This window comes from Oncorhynchus tshawytscha, linkage group LG15 (assembly GCF_018296145.1).
Source record: "Oncorhynchus tshawytscha isolate Ot180627B linkage group LG15, Otsh_v2.0, whole genome shotgun sequence".
In the NCBI taxonomy this organism is placed as follows: domain Eukaryota; kingdom Metazoa; phylum Chordata; class Actinopteri; order Salmoniformes; family Salmonidae; genus Oncorhynchus; species Oncorhynchus tshawytscha.
The window spans coordinates 19063861-19081715 of NC_056443.1; the positions used below are offsets into that span (position 1 = coordinate 19063861).

A 17855-nucleotide genomic window follows, 5' to 3' on the forward strand; every position below is an offset into this window, starting at 1 on the left:
ACAGATACATGTCTGTATTCCCAGTCATGTGAAATCCATAGTTTTGGGCCTAACAAATGTATTTAAATTGACAGATTTTCTCCTACTAACTGTAAATCTGTAAAATCTTTGAAATTGTTGGATGTTGCGTGTATATTGTTGTTCAGTATAGGTATTGAGAAGTCATTGAAAGTAGATTACCTTTTAAAAAATTAAAATGTTTAATTGAAGTTTACTTTCTGAATTGACTGCCTTCATTTCCAATTCCAATTGCCCCTAAACCTGGCCTACATGAAATCACATCTGAATACTCAAGCGTTCTCTCAAAGAGATCCTATTCAATTACTCTAATTCCTAATTCTAAACATTCCCAAACTTTAACTGGAGTTGTTCAGTCTGATGCTGATTCTCCTCTTCTTGCTCATAATCCATTTGACCTTGTGGAAGTGCCTTCTTAATGTTAGAGAGGAAGCACTGACACCATATGGGAGTTTTCCAACACTAAACAGTCATGGGAAGATTATAACACTGATGTGTGTAATATTATCGAACGTCATCTTCCCCTTTCCCAGTACTTGTATGGGCTGGGAACGCTCTGTGATAACGTATTTACAGTACTTTTACAGTACATCCTGCATTATACAACAATGAGAACACTGTAACTAGTAACTTTACAATGTAAAATACTGTTACTTAGTTGCATAATACTGTACATTTGAAAAACTGTAGAGCGGCTGCATTAGTTTGAAATTCTATAGTTAGGTTAATGAAATTATTGGAAGCCATTTATTTTTGCAACTCGCTGTTTTCTTGTTTGTGTGTTTATGACATCAAAAAAGAAATGGGCAAATGTTGCACAATCCAGGTGTGGAAATCTTTTAGAGACTTACTCAGAAAGACTCACACTTGTAATCGCTGCTAAAGGTGATTCTACAAAGTATTGACTCAGGGGTGCTAATACTTACGAAAATGAGATATTTCTGTATTTTATTTGGGCCATTATGGGTTATTGTGTGTAGATTGCTGAGAATGTTTTATTTATTTAATCCATTTTGAATTCAGGCTGTAACATGACAAAATGTGGAATAATGTGGGGTATGAATACTTTCTGAAGGCACTGTAATTGTATGTGTGGGGTACAGAGATGAGGTAGTCGTAAAAAAAAATCATGTTAAACACTATTATTTCACAAAGAGTGAGTCCATGTGACTTGTCAAGCTAATTTTTACTCTTGAACTTATTTAGGCTTGCCATAACAAAGTGTTGAATACTTATTGACTCAAGACATTTCAGATTTTCCTTTTTTATTAATTTGTAAAAGTTTCTAAAAATATAATTCCACTTTGACATTATGCGCTATTGCGTGTAGGCAAGTGACAAAACGTTTCAATTTAATACATTTTAAATCCGGGCTGTAACACAACAAAATGTGGAAATATTGTGTGAATTTTCTGAAGGCACCTGTGTACAAAACTATTAATTCAAATATTTATATGTGTAATAAAGTACAACATTTTGTATCTCACCCTAACCCAACCCTAAACCTAAACCTAAATCCTAGCCTGAAACAAGTCTTTCACTTTCAATGCCAAACAATGATTGATCAGCCTATTTCTGTGATGACCAGTGGATCTGAGTTCTTCTTCCCATTCAGAAGATGTGGGCTGAGATATGGATACATTTCCCCAGTGAAGGAATACCCAGTGAAAGAATATATATGAGCCTTAGCTTCCACATCATAAAAAGACACCAACCCTTCCTCATAATCCACAAACACCCCCACCTTCTGGGGTTTCTCCATCAGTGACAAGAGAAAAGGAGGGTCCCCCAAGGCTCCGTATTGGTCCCCATTATAATGCACTATTGCCCAGTAACCATGAGTAGGATTCACAGAGAGTTGCCCCTTCCTGTTGGCATCTCCTCTTGCAATTCCCAGATCCCAACCCGTCTTGTTCCCGACATCCACCTCCCAGTATGATCTCCCAGACGTTAACATGTTGTGCCCCAGGACGCTGCCGAAGTGATCAAAGCGATCCGGACGGTCAGGGAGGTCCTGTATCTTCCCTCCGTCTCTCACCTCTTTCCCGTCCTCAGAGAGAACCAGCTGTATGTTGGCTGTGTCTGGGTCCAGGGTCACATCAACTGAATAATATCAGATATGGACGTTATTGTTATGACAAGATACAGCACAGTATTTGGGCATGTACAAGGCCTATCAGTTGGCCTGAATGAATTTAAAATGTGGCCTACTACAAAGTGAATGTGGTTGAGATTGATGTATGCTAATGAAGATTGAAGTCTTTATATACTAATGTATTACTACCCTGAAATGTAACAATACACACCTGCAAACTTCAGGATCCTCTCAAGTTCTGTGGAAGAAACACATTTTTGGGCTGTCATGGTCAATTGTAGTATGACAAAGCTAAACAAAGAATATAGCAATGTATACAGATTATATGTCTAAAATGTACAGTGCATTAAAAAAGTATTCAGACCCCTTTGACTTTTTCCACATTTTGTTACCTTACAGCATTTTTCTAAAATGTATTCAATTGTTGTTTCCCTAATCAATGGGGAGACCATACCCCATAATGACAAAGCAAAAACTTGTTTTCTGTTTTTTTTTGCAAAAAAAAAAGAAATATCACATTTATTGTTCGATCGGGTTCAAGTCCGGGCACTGGCTGGGCCACTCAATGACATTCAGAGACTTGTCCCGAAGCCACTCCTGCGTTATCTTGGCTGCGTGCTTAGGGCCGTTGTCCTGTGCTCTGGAGCAGGTTTCCATCAAGGATCTCTCTGTACTTTGCTCCGTTCATCTTTCCCTCGATCCTGACTAGTCTCCCAGTCTCTGCCGCTGAAAAACATCCCCACCGCATGACGCTGCCACCACCATGCTTTACCGTAAGGATGGTGCCAGGTTTCCTCCAGACGTAACGGTTAGAATTCAGGCCAAAGTGTTCAATCTTGTTTTCATCAGACCAGATAATCTTGTTTCTCATGGTCTAATTCCTTTAGGTGTCTTTTGGCAAACTCCAAGTGGGCTGAAATGTACTTTTAACTGAGGATTGGCTGCCGTCTGGCTACTCTACCATAAAGGCCTGATTGGTTGAGTGCTACAGAGATGGTAATCCTTCTGGAAGGTACTTCCATTTCCACAGAGGAACTCTGGAGCTCTGTCAGAGTGACCATTGGGTTTTTGGTCACCTGCCTGACCAAGGCCCTTCTCCTCGATTGCTCAGTTTGGCTGGGCGGTCAGCTCTAGGAAGAGTCTTGGTGGTTCCAGAACCTTTAAGAATGATGAAGGCCACTGTGTTCTTGGGGACCTTCAATGCATTTTTTGGTACCCTTCTCCAGATCTGTGCCTCAACACAATCCTGTCTCGGAGCTCTACAGACAATTCCTTCGACCTCATGGTTTGGTTTTTGCTCTGACCATGCACTGCCAACTGTGTGACGTTATATAGACAGGTGTGTGCCTTTCCAAATCATGTACAATCAATTGAATTTACCACAGGTGGACTCCAATCAAGTTGTAGAAACATCTCAAGGCTGATCAATTCTAACAGGATACACCTGAGCTCAATTTCGAGTCTCACAGCAAAGGGTCTGAATACTTAAGTAAATAAGGTAAAAATAAATTAGCTAAAAAAAAATGTAAAACCTGTTTTCGTTTGGCCATTATGGCGTATTGTGTGTAGATTGATGAGGAAATGTATTTATTTAATCCATTTTTAGAAAAAGGCTGTAAACGTAAACAAAATGTGGAAATAGTCAAGGGATCTGAAAACTTTCCGAATGCACCGTATATGTATGGTTTTCAACACTGTTGTCATCTCACCAATCGAGGAGAGCTTCTCAAGCTCCTGCTCAATTTTCTCCATCATGGCTGAACGGCTGCTTCTCATGGTACCAAAGGAGACTTCAGTATCAAGTGAGACCTCAGTCCAGTCTCTACCGTCACCCAGCCCCGACAGAGATGGGAAGGTCTGGTGGAGAGACAGATAGAGAGGAAAGAGAGGGAAAAAGAGACCGTCACAGAGAAAGATGATTCAACGGTTTTAATTTCATTATATCATTATAGTGTATAATTATATAAATCAAATTCGAAAAACAATTTGACAGACAATAGTCACCCAGCAGTACAATCCATGCATTTCACACATACTGGTACACAAACACACGCATCAACCAACTTAGGAACAGCTTGCGGACTTTTCAGTCACCTAGCCCCATACAGAGTGCGAGCAGCTTGTAGACTGTTCAGTCATCTTCCCCAATACAATGCGAGCAGCTTGCAGGCTGTTCAATCACTTTAGCCCAATACAGAGTGAGTGTGAGCAGCTTGCAGGCTGTTCAGTCAACTAGAGTGATACAGTGCCGGGAGGAATCATTTGTGGATGATCTATGCCACTCACAGAGCAAATGGGTTAAACGTTCAAGTAAAGTCGCTCACCTGCAGGAAGTGAATGTGATCCTCTAGGTTAGCAACGTCCTCCAGCTGACCGATGATGTCTCTCAGCTGTCTGATCTCTTTCTGCAGCTCTTGGGTGAGTTCTTCTGCCTCTCGCTCCATGTCCTTTTGCCTCTTCTCCAGGGGCCTGAGAGCCTCTCGCCGGGTCTCCTCTACAGTGGTCATCACTACTTCAAACACAGAGTCTATCTCCCTCCTCTCCCTGTCCAGTTGGGCCTAAAGGGATAGAGTTGGTGGACAACAACTCAGTATCACCTCAATGTCTCTCTCATTCCCTCTCTGTTTTTGCCTCTCTGTCGGTCTCACTTTTCACTTGGCTTTTCTCTGTGCTTGTCTCATTGTCTGTGCGTGTACCGTATGTCTCATGTGCATACAGAAAGAGAGCTGGAGACGTCTCACACTCTGTACCTCTTGTCCCTCTCTGTGTACAACGGGTCTCTCTGTCTCATGTTTAACTGTGTCACTGCTACAGTGCTCCACCTCTGCATCTGCATGTGGACTTGTAGTACCTCACTCTGACTCACACAGGACTCCCCTTGCAGGCATATACCTAATGTATTTGTGCATGCAGTCCTTATTATTATTATTTTTTACTATCTTTGCTCTCGCTCTCTCTCTCTCTCTCTCTCTCTCTCTCTCTCTCTCCTTGTAGAGCACTGTTACAGCACAGCTCTGTGCTTGCAGGTAGACATGTAGTACCTCACTCTGAATCACTCAGGACTCACCTTGCAGAGGTCCATGGATTCCCTGATCTCCTCCGCCTTTCTCTCTCTCTCCAGGATCCTTTCCTGCAACTCAGCCAGGCTGCTACCCAGCTCACCCTTGTAAATGAAAAAAAAAACATGGAAAGAAAAAGGAATCATACATTAGTTTATCATTATTAATGTAGTAATCACGCAATACACACTCTCCTTCCGACTCACCCAATACTATACACATAGCCATCATTGAACCCTTAGGAATTATGACCTCACCTTCTTCTTGTCCCACTCCGTTTCTGTGGAGACGACCTCGTGACCCTCCTCTATGCAGAGGGCACAGACACAATGCCCCTCCGCCCTGCTGTACAACTCCAGGGGTCGACCATGGGTCAGACAGGCCCTCCCATCCAGGTCATCCACAGGGGCCACCAACCTATGTATACACATGTTTACACTTTCCAATCAAGAAAAGTAAGAATAAAAAACAACTGTATCCAAGTGTGTTTTCTGGTGTTATTTCCTATTATGTAAATTCAGAGTTTCTTCAAGTTCTATGGTATGAATTGTGATTAAGAATCAATAAAGTCAACCTGTGGCCCTTCAGCCTGTCTGCAGAGGTGTGGGTTTGCAGGTGAGTCTCGCAGTATGAGGCCAGGCACAGCAAGCAGGACTTATGGGCCTTGAGTTTCCTCTCAGTGCAGACATCACAGGCCACCTCGCCCAAGGCTCCGGAATATTCCTCTGGCTTCCTATCCTGGGCCTTCTTGAGTTCTTGGATTAGGGACCTGATGATGATGTTCACCTGTGGGTAACATTGTATTGCGCTATTATGCTTTGTTTATGCATTCATTATTCAATCTAATACAACTTTATTTATCACCTCAGGGACAATTAAGAAAAGCAAACCAGTTTTTTATTCCTTATTTTATCCCGTGAGTTGACTGATAATACTATGTTATTTACGTCAATGACTTACAGAAAGTTATAAAACATAGTCAAAATGTATACTTAACTGACAAAATATATAAGCAAGCAAAAAAACACAAACAGTTGAAAATGTCATAGAATCATAAGAAACACGTTCTTCCTTAAAAAGGTCCTCAGACAGCCGTCTGAACTGCCTCAGAGGCACCAATTCCTCCAATTTCAGCAAACTCGGTAGACTCAGGCGTACTCAACTCTTACCCTACGAGGTCCGGATGACCGCTGGTTTCCTGTTCTACCTGATAATTAATCTCACACACCTGGTGTCCCGGGTATAAATCAGTCCCTGGTTAGAGGGGAACAATGTAAAAATGCAATGGAACTGACTTCGAGGTCCAGAGATGAGTTCGAGGGCTGTAGACCATTCCATAAGCAAGGTGCAAAATAGCTTAAGGCAGATTTCCCTAACTCTGTCGAGATCTAAGGGATCTCCAGGGTGAGCCATCCCTGAGACCGTGTCTGATTTCTGTAGGATAACAGAGAAGTGAGGTACGGTGATCATTTACGCAAGAGGGATTTATAAACAAAAAAAGTGCGCAATGCATCTATGAAACTTCAAACTTGGCAAGTCTACTTTCTGGTACAGAGTTCAGTGATGTGTGCTGAAACTAGCACCCGCTGCTATTGAACGAACGGTCATGTTCCGTTAAAAGAAGCCCGTTCTTAACTAACTCATCTACATGCTCTTTGAAGGAAAGCCTATCATAAATCTAGATGCCCAGATATTTATACGCGGTGACACGATCAATGAGAGCACCATCCAATGTATGAATGCATAAATCATCAGACACATTTTTGTGATTTGTGAAAAAAATCCATATACTTGGTTTTTACCTGCATTTACATACCAATATTCAGCTCAACGAAGGTTACAAGTGTCATTACCAACACATTCTCCACATTAAAAAAATTAAGTACACAACAGACATCATTCCCCAATACAATACATCCACCCCAACCACATTTGACGTATTTATGTTGATGTAAATACTGCCAACTAGTGGGGAAAATGGCTGAGACAGGATGTGTTATATTGAGTTTTTCTAGCACTTAAAATGTCTGGACTGCCTTATTACTTGTGAGTTTCTCCATGAATGCATCTTGAAGAAGAAGAGGAAGACTAATACTTCACCTGCGGGTTACCCCTCAGATGCTTCTTGCAGAGGGGGCACGTGAGGTCATTCAAGTGGAGGTTGCGGCCCAGGCAGGACTGGCAGAAGCTGTGGCCACAGTGGGTGGTGACGGGGTTTTCAAACAGGTCCAGACAAATAGAGCAGTAGAGATGGTGCTTGATCAGAATGGGGGTGTCCATGATGACGGAGTGTAAGGACGAGGAGGCCATGTCTGGAGCTGGAGTCCTTTAAACCTGTCAATATCAAGTATTTCAGAGTGTTTGTCGTCTGCAATTTGATAAATAAATAAATTGAAAGAGGTGTTGTTGGAGATTCATTATTTATCATTAATACCCATTAATACCCTGCTGAAAAAAAACAGCATTGACCAGCTGATCATGCTGGTGACTTCACTGTGTTTTGGACAATGATGACCAGAATATGCTGGTGATGTTGGTAACCATCATCAAAGTGCTTAATGATTTATTTTTTTCCCAAATACAGTGGCGACAACAGGCCTGCAAGCAGTGTTGCCAACTCCTCAGTAAGGAACGTAGCTATTGGCTGTCCTAAAAGTTGCTAAATGACATCATCGCCGAATTTGCATAATTGGCCATTTGCATGTAATTGTGATGGACGCTGTAGGAGAGAGGAATAACGTGGGTGCAATAATTGAATAACATAGATTTCTAAATTCATTTTGCAACGCTCACGCACGCGACACGAGCAGTGTGGTCAGCCCGTCCCCAAATTAATATAATTGGTTGAGAGTTTGTTTTGATATTTGATCACACCAAATGCGATCACCTGCATGTAGTGATCGCGTTTGGTGTGGGGGGGACAAAATACATTTATCCACGATGGGGCACAGCCGGTTTGGGTTCCGTGTAACAGGCTGACCACACCGTTCGTGTCGCGTGCGTTGCAACATAAATGTTATTCAATTATTGCACCCACACTGCTCGCTCGCGGCAACGAGCGTCTGCGTTGCCAAGGGCTAAAATAGAAATCTATTTCTGACACAGATTGCGCTGCAAGTCCTGCCTCACCCATCTCCTCATTGGTTTATAGAAGCGGGTACCCACGTGCCATCTCCTCATTGGTTATACCTACGTGGGCGACTGAGAGATGAACGATGTCAGTGTCGGTAACGCACCTAATTTATGAAAGTTGCCAATTGCAATATAAAGTCAAGAGAAGAAAAAGCCTGGAAGGAAGAGAGATGACTAGAAACAATTCGGTTGACCCTTTTATGTGTGGATTAAATGGTGGAGTAGAGGACCTTGTGCATTTCAGGTAAACTAACAACTCAATGTTTATATCCCAGGACAAATTAGCTAGCAACAGAAAGCTAGCTAAATAGGACAAATTAGCTAGCAAGTGCAAGCTAACTAGCTAAATTGTCATAAATGTTTAATGCTTTTCGACCGGTCCCCAAATTAATATAATTGGTTCAGAGTTTGTTTTGATATTTAAACCTGCGTGTCATGATCGTGTTTGGTGTAGGGGGACAAAATAAATGTATGCACGATGGCGCACAATGGCACACGCGCGCAGCCTGTTTGGGTTCCGTGTTAGACCATGCTGGAGCAGTATAGACCCGCATGGACCAGCATCACCAGCCTAAACTGGTCACCAGCATACCAGCTTGACTAGCTAGTCAGCCAGCCTAACCAGCTAGATGATGCTGGTCATACCAGCTTGAACAGCATCAGAACAGCATGGACCAGCATGGACCATCTTGAAATTTAGTCGAGTATATGCTGTTTTTTTCAGCAGGGTAAGTATTCATCATTCACTGAGAGACTAAAAGCATATCAGCGACATCATCTCTTTCCAATGCTGCCTCTCAAGTTTTGATGAAAGGAAGGAGTTTATGTGCTTTCTAGGTCTTACTTTTAACTACCCACAAGTCACAATTTTGGAGATTCTGGAAGGTAGTTGCACCACTGAATTACAGTGAATTACTGCCCTCTGGTGGTCGGAGTACAGTAAACTCCAGAGTACATTGTCTACTGAGGTAAATGAATTAGCCAAATGAGAGTGAGCAGTGAGCACACAGACATGCGGGTATGCCCACAGATGGTCTGACTGGCGCACCTAGGTAAAGAGACAAGCCCGAAGGCACTTGTGTACCTACAGTAACTTCCGTATCACAATAATCAGAACAAAATAAAGAATAAAACAACCACAAACAGGATACATAATAACAGTGTATGATAGAAGTGTACTTTTTCCATATGTTTTGACTATATTTTAAAGAGTTATTAAATAAGGGAAATTGTTGACTGGTTTTGATACAGAAATGAGAAAAACATTGTCGTAATTATTGTAATGTGTCAAAATGTACAATAAGTATATCTATAGTACAGTACCTTAATTCATCTCATTTTACATGTATAAGCATTGTACATGTCAATCATACTTACATTGTACATCATCAACCAAAAACAATCAATTACAAATGACATGTATACCTAATTTCTTGACAGTAGCATGATGTACACTTAAAAGTAATACACTCTGTTATATATGCAACAAAGAAAGTATTGCCAGTACCTTTCAGATGATGTGAACTTCCTTTACTCTGGGCTCATATGGGCATCCTTTACTTTGTCCCATTCTTTTTCTCCTTTGAGTTTCATTTCAGCTAAAATAATGACCAGTTCCCTTTCCGTGAAGGAGGTATGTATTCATCAGTAGTAGAATTGGCCTATGCATGGGTGTGTGGAAAACCTGTTTATGTGTGTGTCAGAGGAGCCTGGTGGGAGGAGCACGGGCTCATTGTAATGCCTGCAATGGAATTAAGTGGAACGGTATCAAACACAACCATATGGAAACCACGTTTGACTCCATTCCATTGACTCCATTCCAGCCATTACAATGACCCCATCCTTCTATAGCTACTTCCATCCGTCTCCTCTGGTATGCGCATGCAGTTTCTTTTACTTGAGAATTGAAAGTCAAACACCTTTCCATTAGGCTAACGATAGGCTACAGTATATACTTAATCCAATGACAAACTCTGCTAAATGCACAATCACAAATTCGTACAACCCTGCATAATACTTGATTGGTGGTCATACTTTCTCTGGCACGGTACTAAACATTTTGAATAAATTCTAAGATAAATTATATATATATATATATATAATTTATAAAAATAAATTACAATCACATTCACATTTACTCTGGTCAAATTGTAACAAGACATAAATAATCAACCATGGCTGCACACTGTGGATAGGATAGGCACAATGATAAACTCGACATAAGCATAAGTGATACACATTAAAGTCACATTTCCTTTGGTAAAATGCTAAGTCAAGGTTACAATGAACAAATAGTTCCCGATATTTCTCATTGTAAAAATCACTTGTTGTTAAACGATGTTAAACAATCATAAAATGTTCCTGAGTAAAAAGACATGTCTTATTTTAGGAGGAGGCTCAATGTAGTTTTCTACTATCTCTTGAGGATATTTCTAGTTTCCCCTGTAGTTCTTGGATCAGGGACTTGATGATGTGTGACCAGTCCTTGTTGTGTAGAGGAGTAGACAGTGATGGAAATCTCTATATGCAGAGGGGGAAAATCCGTCAAAAAGAGTAACAACTTGTTGTTGGGCTCGTTTGAGTTGTGAAATTAAATATATATATGTGTTGGCCCAAAATGTTAACATTTGATTTATAAAGACAGGAAATGGGGACACTGACTTGTAGAAGGGTGAGGTGGTCCTCGGTGTGTGAGAGCTGCTCCAGCGCAGTGCGTTTCCTCTGTAGCTCAGTGATTTCCTGCTCCATCTCTTTGACGAGCCCCTCAGCCCGCCTCTCTGCTGCTTTCCGCTTCTCCTCAGTCACGTCAACGAGCTCCGCTGATTGTTGGAGGTCCTCCATCTTCTTCAGTCTCTCCTGGATCATCTGCTGAAACTTCATCATGGACTTCTTTAGCTTAACCTGTGGATGAGTCAGTGGACTTCAAATCAGAAGAACGTACAACATCAGTCAACTCTTTAAGTTGGGAAAAAAACGTTTAAAAATATCTGCGGACTCAGTTGAATCATATCTGCATTTTGGCCTAATGTTTGAAAACCCTGAATCGCTTACAGTACATACTGTATGTACGGATGCATGTACAGATTCTTACAGGTACAGTATCTCTGAATGTTAGGTGTATGTTCTGTACATTTATAAAACAAAATGATTTAATGACTTTGTGACGGAGAAGTTCGTCACTGGCAGCGGGCAGGATTTGGTCAACTAACACACCCACACTCATCTCCCCATCCCTGCTCCATTTTCAGCTACATTAGCAATGTGGGTCGACACAAGTTCATTTGGCGATCTCAGGTCATACATTGCACACATCACTCTTACCTCCCGTCAGTAACAGTTGGGTATGGTATGAAGAATTCGCAGGCAAGCTTTCATGTTTAATCTAAGTGATGTTTTTTGTACTTTTGTACTCAATGTTTTGGATCACCGCTCTATTTGTTTCAGTTTCTCACTCCGTCTCTGTAGCTTCCGGGTATGCTGGAATAAGGACTACTAAAAATGCTGACCCAGTATGTCCTGTCCTTTGACCTTTTGATCAATCTGTGTAAATGGCCACAAAATCCTGATACACAGTATCCCGACGTCTCTTAAACAAATCAGACGGGTCAACACCCTCCTCACCTTCCTATAGTTTCTCCAACACTTCTAGATCAACTACCGGAGGTGCGAGTAGCCATGGAGGATTGATAGGAAAAACTACTTTTAGACTAAACTCCCTTCAACACAGTCTCATCTCCTTCGCCTCGGTATTACCCACCCACCGCTTGTGTTCTGTCTTCGCTTATGTTCCCTGCATGCCTGTAAAATCCCTTTCGCGGGATGAGACACCCCTTGTCCCGGTAGGTTGACCCAATAATCAATTGCCAGCTGTGGTCTTCTAATCTGCAATGGCATATCCCCCATCTCCACCTGTAGTGCAGCCAATGGGGAGGTCTGAAACATGCCACTACATACTCTGAGTCTGACATCTGGCCTTTCCAATGAGGTGCGGGCTGACAAACCATACGCTATACTGCCAAGGTCTATTACAGATCGGATCAATGCAACATACATGATCCTCAATGAGGAATGCCCAGCCCCCCACTCTTTCCCCATCAAACAGCACCTTCTTACACTTCCCTACCACTCTCTCAATGTGTTCTACCCAGGTCAGTCTAGTGTCAAACTATACCCCAAGGAACCTGAAAGAAACTACCCTCTCCAAGTTTTTCTTCATATAGCCTCAAGCATACCTCATCTCTCACCTTCCTCCTGGTACAGAACATTAATGCCCACCGCTCTACCTCATCAATTGCTTCCTGTACCTTCCTGACTATGTATGGAAAATGTCTTCCTCTCTTCCATAAGGCCCCATCCTCTGCAAATAACGTCCTCCCAATATCTGGCCGTACCTGAGAGTAAACATCATTGATAATGATTGAGAACAACAGAGGACTAATCATGCTCCCCTGTGGTGTACCGTTATCCACTAGGTAGCTGCCCCCAACCCCTCTTTTACGCTGCTGCTACTCTCTGTTTATCATATATGCATAGTAACTTTAACTATACATTCATGTACATACTACCTCAATTGGCCCGACCAACCAGTGCTCCCGCACATTGTCTAACTGGGCTATCTGCATTGTGTCCCGCCTCCCGCCAACCCCTCTTTACGCTACTGCTACTCTGTTCATCATATATGCATAGTCACTTTAACCACATGTACATACTACCTCAATCAGCCTGACTAACCAGTGTCTGTATGTAGCCTCGCTACTGTATATAGCCTGTCTTTTTACTGTTGTTTTGATTTCTTTACTTACCTATTGTTCACCTAACACCTTTTTTGCACTATTGGTTAGAGCCTGTAAGTAAGCATTTCACTGTAAGGTCTACACCTGTTGTATTCGGGGCACACGACAAATAAACTTTGATTTGATAGAGACTTCCCCAACCTCACCTGGATAGACCTTCCAAACAGGAAATCCTTTATCCAGTTGTACGTTCTTCCTCCTAACCCCATAATATCAAGGTTGATTAACAACCCCTCCTGCAACATCATATCATACACCTGCTCCACATAAAAAAAGACAGCTACAACAGTCTCCATGTTCACCTGAGCATTCCTGACTTCTGCTTCTAAGCAGAGCACTGGGTCCATAGTTCCCCTCCCCTTCCTGAACCCACTCTGATGTGGTGATACTAGCCCCCAGCTATCCAGGAAGTAAGTTAGGCTCTCCGTAATCAGACGTTCCATAATCTTACATACATGTGATTTTAAAGCTATTGGCCGATAGGTTGTTGGCCTTGTTGGGTCCTTCCCTGGCTTCCGGATTGGTACCACTACTGCCTCCTTCCAGCTGGCGTGTAGTCTCCCCTCCTCCCACCCTCTGTTGTACAACACCAATACCTTATCCAGTGCCTCATCACTAAGACAGGCCAATATAACATAGCGCACCTCATCTTTCCCAGGTGGAGTTAACCCAGCCTTACCCATTGTCCGTTCCATCTCAGCCATGTCAAATGGTGCATTCAATGCATCATTTGCATCCTCTCTCCTATCCAGCACCCCAGGATGCTCCTCTCTCGTTCTCTTTCTCCCCACTCCCCCTCCTCTGACAAATCATCTCTGCCTTCTCCTTATCTGTTACTGCCACATCCTTCCCCACTCATCAACATGGGATAATCCTACTCCCTTCTGACCCCACTCATCCTCTCAATCATCCCCCACAACCCCCCACCCCCTCATCTACCCGTCGCCCTTCCAATGGTGTCACAGAACCAATGTGACCTCTTGGCCTGGCAGACAGTTCTCCCCACCAGAGCCTGGGCCTGCTTATACTGAATCAGATGGTGGAAGTTATGCGTCCTTTTCCGTACTCCAAATGCCCTGTTCCTGCTCCTCACCAACGCCCCACATTCCTCCATCCACCTTGGGACTGCTTCCCTCCTCGTCCTCCCTGAACTCTTAGGTATAGCGTCAGTAGCTGTCCCCACTAAAGCTGTTCTCACCCAGTTATTCATACTATCCACATCCCCTCTCATATCTACCCGAGCCATCACCTCCTCACTCAACTCCTGAAACTGATCCCACTTTGTCCTTCCAAACAACCAACCTCCCGACTCCGTCCACTGACACCACCTGCTCCCTCCGGCCTACTGTGCATACTATGGGGTAATGATCACTCCCTACTGTCAACTCCTCCCCATACCCCACACTCACAGATTCCTGCCATGGCACTAGATACTAGAGTGAGGTCCAAGACAGACTTTTCCCCTCTGGCTCCATCCTGGTCCCTCAGCAATCATTCAGGCACACCAGATTCTCCATCACTTGGCCATTTCCACCCCCCCCCATTAAAATCTTATAGTAGTTCACTACCATTAGCACCCCTCATCTCAACCACACCTCCACCACCACATATTCCTGTTCAATACCTTTGCCTAGCATCCTGTAAGGAAGTCCTTGCTCTATGAAGGTGCCCCTCCCCCCTACGAACAACTACATATCCCTGTACGGTAAACTCCACAGTACATTTGAGCCATGTTTCCTACACACAAATCACATCAGGCTTAGCTGGCATGTCTACAATGAACTGCTTGAACTCCTGCCCATTAGCCAACAGGCTTTGAGCCTTCCATTGTAGTACTATCACAATAACTAAGACCCAGTAAAAATGACTCCAAGACCCGAACTACGGCAATCAGGCTGGGTTTGTAGTGCCCAGCCCCGATTCATGTGAATGGGTGTATTGAAAAATACTGTGTCGGTAGCTATAGGGTTTTGTAAATGTGTTATGTTGTGATTATATTGTATTATGATAAACCAATTGCAAAGGTTCAATGAAGATATTTCTTGATATGTTTAGCTGAGTGGAAAATGTAGCCTTTGATGTTTGTGATGGCTTAATGAATTCATGAGTTCGGTATGTTCTGATGGGAGGGGCTTCCCCTACAAAATGAGCCTCTCTTTCAGTTCAAGGGGGGGCCTTTCTCATTAAGCTGTTCATTGAGCACTGGTTAGCTGTCCACCATAATGTATACTTTTGTGGCAGTACGGTTTTCTTTCAGAATCACTATGTAAACAAGCACACTTGCACAGAAGTGCTTTTACGGCTCCGCCAGCGTTTTATTTGGTAGAGTTTAAGTTTAACATAGGCTTAAGTTTGAGTTAAGGTTTAACCTTCTGGCCTACTCTACGCGACAGACTTGGTACATAAACTGTTGAATGAATGCAATGTGAAATCTCAACATGCTAACTATAATTTTCCACCAAAAAAAAACATATTAATGTATTTGTCTTGCCTTCCTTTTTGTTGCTTCCATGGCGATGGTGACCACCCGATGACCCCTGTGATCAGTCTGGACACACAGAGCACAGATGCAGGTCTGATCGCTCCGACAAAACCTGGCCAACTGCCTCCCGTGGAGTCTACAGACAGGCTCATCCAGGTTCTTCCACACAGTGACCAGTGGATGGCGCCCTAGAGCCGAGTCCCTGTAGTGAGGCTCCAGGTGCATCTCACAGTACGAGGCCAGGCACACCAGACATGACTTCACTGCTCTACACCGCTTTTCTGGACAGATATCGCAGGGCACCTCACCTGCTCTGAGTGTGGCTTGGTTTTCCTCCCGCGGTGCAACATTATGTAGGGTTGGCTTCGTTTTTAGCTGTGGCCTGATAAGGGAAGTGGTGTAAAAGTGTGTAAAAGTTGCACACACTCTATAGCTGTGTACCCATTTTATTCACATTCAACTATTTGGAGTTGAGCATTATATTAAGTGTGGAACTTTATTTTTTATTATATACTGTATTTAATGTACTATTCAGTCAGCGCCTCTCCTACTGTTTTGTGTGTGTGTGTGTCAATGCGTGGCTTTTTACCTTATGGGGAAACATGTCATACAGAGAGGACACTGGCAGGCACCATGGAGTCTCCAGTACTCCCCGATACAACCCAGGCAGAAGCGATGGCCACAGGGGATAGAGACTGGATTGGTGAAGTCATCGAGACAGATGCAGCATTGAGGCAGTGCAGACATCCCTGAGAATAGAACAGAGTAAATTGTTTTGTTTTTTTTCCCGCGGAGGAACTTGTTTTTTTGGAGTGAAATCAGGAAATGGTTTGGTGGGTATAGAGGGAATAGAGGGGGGAAAATCCTGAAAAAATGAGCGTTGTTTGGAAGCATATCAGTTGTAGGATATTGGCTACATTTTTTATAGTTATTGTACAGATAAATAAAGGAAGGCGGCATCTGGGAATTGACACACTCATACACAGGAATGCAAGATCACAATGTCATCATAGTGATGGTTATAAAACGCCATGGCCTGAGTCCCAAATGTCACCCTATTCCCTATGGGCCCTGTTCAAATGTAGTGCACAATAAAGGGAATAGGGTGCCATTTAGGATGCATGCAACCCCATATAAAGAAAAAGTTTTCCCGGAACTGAGCGTTGTGTAACACTTTATAAATCCTCAGTGTAATCTGAACATTAGTGATAATGCTGCTTCCTCTGTGACTTGGAACAGAGATAGTTAACCCATTAGTGACTAGAGGTCATTGGACAGTAAACTGTCCATAGCCATTCATACAAACAAACCATACCACAGAACCGCTGAGGCTCTTTGGATTACTTTAATAGGAACACTTATTGGGCAGGTTTCCCCAAACACAGATTAAAACTAGTCCTGGACTAAGAAGCACTTGTAATGGATAATCTCCACAGAACGTTTATTTTAGTCCTGAACTAGGCTTCAAAAAAGGCACAGCATCCATCAACCACAACAGAAGCAAATGACCACATACACATGTTAGATGACAGCTTACTTTTAGCAACTGTTCCCCCACCTCTGGCTCTAACTCCTTCTACAGGCACATACAGCATGGTACCACAGTGTAGAAAAACATCAACTGAAAAGCACTTTCATTTATTAATACTAGTGATGTTCATCTAATAATATAAATGATCCAAAACTCATTTTACCTACCAGCTCTGTGCCAAGGATGACGAGTTGTCAAGTCAGGTCCTAGGCTTACAGTGGCACAAGTGTGTATGTGCTATAAACTAGTACTCTCACAAGGCGAGGATACGCCTTGTCACTGCTGGTAAAGGGGAGGTACATTTGGACTCTGAACGAGCTGTATTGCAGCATCCTTATAAACATATTCTTATAAACATTCCCTAAAGTGGAGTTGTTCCTTCCTTGTTCACTCTAATCAGTTGTACTTTACCCTCTTGCAAATCTTACATACACAACATTATTTTTATTTTTGTTAAATGTAAATAAGGAATCATTTCACACACACGATCTCAGCAGTGACAACTTGTAATTCCTTTCTAACTTGTATCATTGCTTGTTATCAGGAAACGAACCTCTGTCACCAACAACTGGATTTTCCGGTTTTTGTACCGGATCTAGTTTCATGCGTTTCTTTTACGTCTGCGACGTTAGGTTATTGAGGTAACAGATTCTACATACACCTCCGGATTTCAATACATCAGAGGAAAATAGTAAGGTGTGCCACGTCCTTTAATTTTGTGTTAACATCTTTCACGGTGTCTGTA

At 42.7% G+C, this 17855-nt stretch overlaps 2 protein-coding genes across 4 annotated transcripts; both read right to left on the reverse strand.

Annotated features, from left to right (window-relative positions):
• Positions 1-1266: 1266 nt before the first annotated feature.
• On the reverse strand, positions 1267-9948 carry LOC112215079 (E3 ubiquitin-protein ligase TRIM39). The gene is made up of 9 exons (XM_042298237.1): positions 9812-9948; positions 7273-7506; positions 5747-5958; positions 5430-5589; positions 5181-5276; positions 4438-4671; positions 3823-3970; positions 2325-2351; positions 1267-2121 (listed from the first exon to the last, which is right to left on the reverse strand). Exons 2-9 carry the CDS (start codon positions 7480-7482, stop codon positions 1583-1585), a joined length of 1626 nt encoding a protein of 541 aa, XP_042154171.1. The 5' UTR covers positions 7483-7506; positions 9812-9948; the 3' UTR covers positions 1267-1582.
• LOC121838757 (E3 ubiquitin-protein ligase TRIM47-like) lies at positions 9448-17798 on the reverse strand. Of its 3 annotated transcripts, none has more exons than XM_024374083.2 (5): positions 17664-17798; positions 16169-16328; positions 15589-15961; positions 10966-11205; positions 9448-10824 (listed from the first exon to the last, which is right to left on the reverse strand). In XM_024374083.2, exons 1-5 carry the CDS (start codon positions 17713-17715, stop codon positions 10702-10704), a joined length of 948 nt encoding a protein of 315 aa, XP_024229851.2. In that variant the 5' UTR covers positions 17716-17798; the 3' UTR covers positions 9448-10701. The 3 variants fall into 3 exon arrangements, with proteins under 3 accessions (XP_024229851.2, XP_042154173.1, XP_042154174.1); XM_042298239.1 differs by lacking the exon at positions 17664-17798 and adding an exon at positions 17278-17409; XM_042298240.1 differs by lacking the exon at positions 17664-17798 and adding an exon at positions 17274-17353.
• Between the last annotated feature and the right edge of the window lie 57 nt (positions 17799-17855).

Bases quoted from the DNA above. Each gene is read 5' to 3' on its own strand.
- LOC121838757 (XM_024374083.2), bottom strand. From the start codon at position 17,715: ATGAAACTAGATCCGGTACAAAAACCGGAAAATCCAGTTGTTGGTGAC. The intron at 16,329-17,663 runs GTTCGTTTCCTG...TTCTATTCTCAG, and splicing joins TCCAGTTGTTGGTGACAGAG to GGATGTCTGCACTGCCTCAA. The intron at 15,962-16,168 runs GTAAAAAGCCAC...TTCCCTTATCAG, and splicing joins ATGACATGTTTCCCCATAAG to GCCACAGCTAAAAACGAAGC.
- LOC112215079 (XM_042298237.1), bottom strand. From the start codon at position 7,482: ATGGCCTCCTCGTCCTTACACTCCGTCATCATGGACACCCCCATTCTG. The intron at 5,590-5,746 runs GTTGACTTTATT...GTGTATACATAG, and splicing joins GACAGGCTGAAGGGCCACAG to GTTGGTGGCCCCTGTGGATG. The intron at 3,971-4,437 runs GTGAGCGACTTT...TCTCTCCACCAG, and splicing joins ATCACATTCACTTCCTGCAG to ACCTTCCCATCTCTGTCGGG.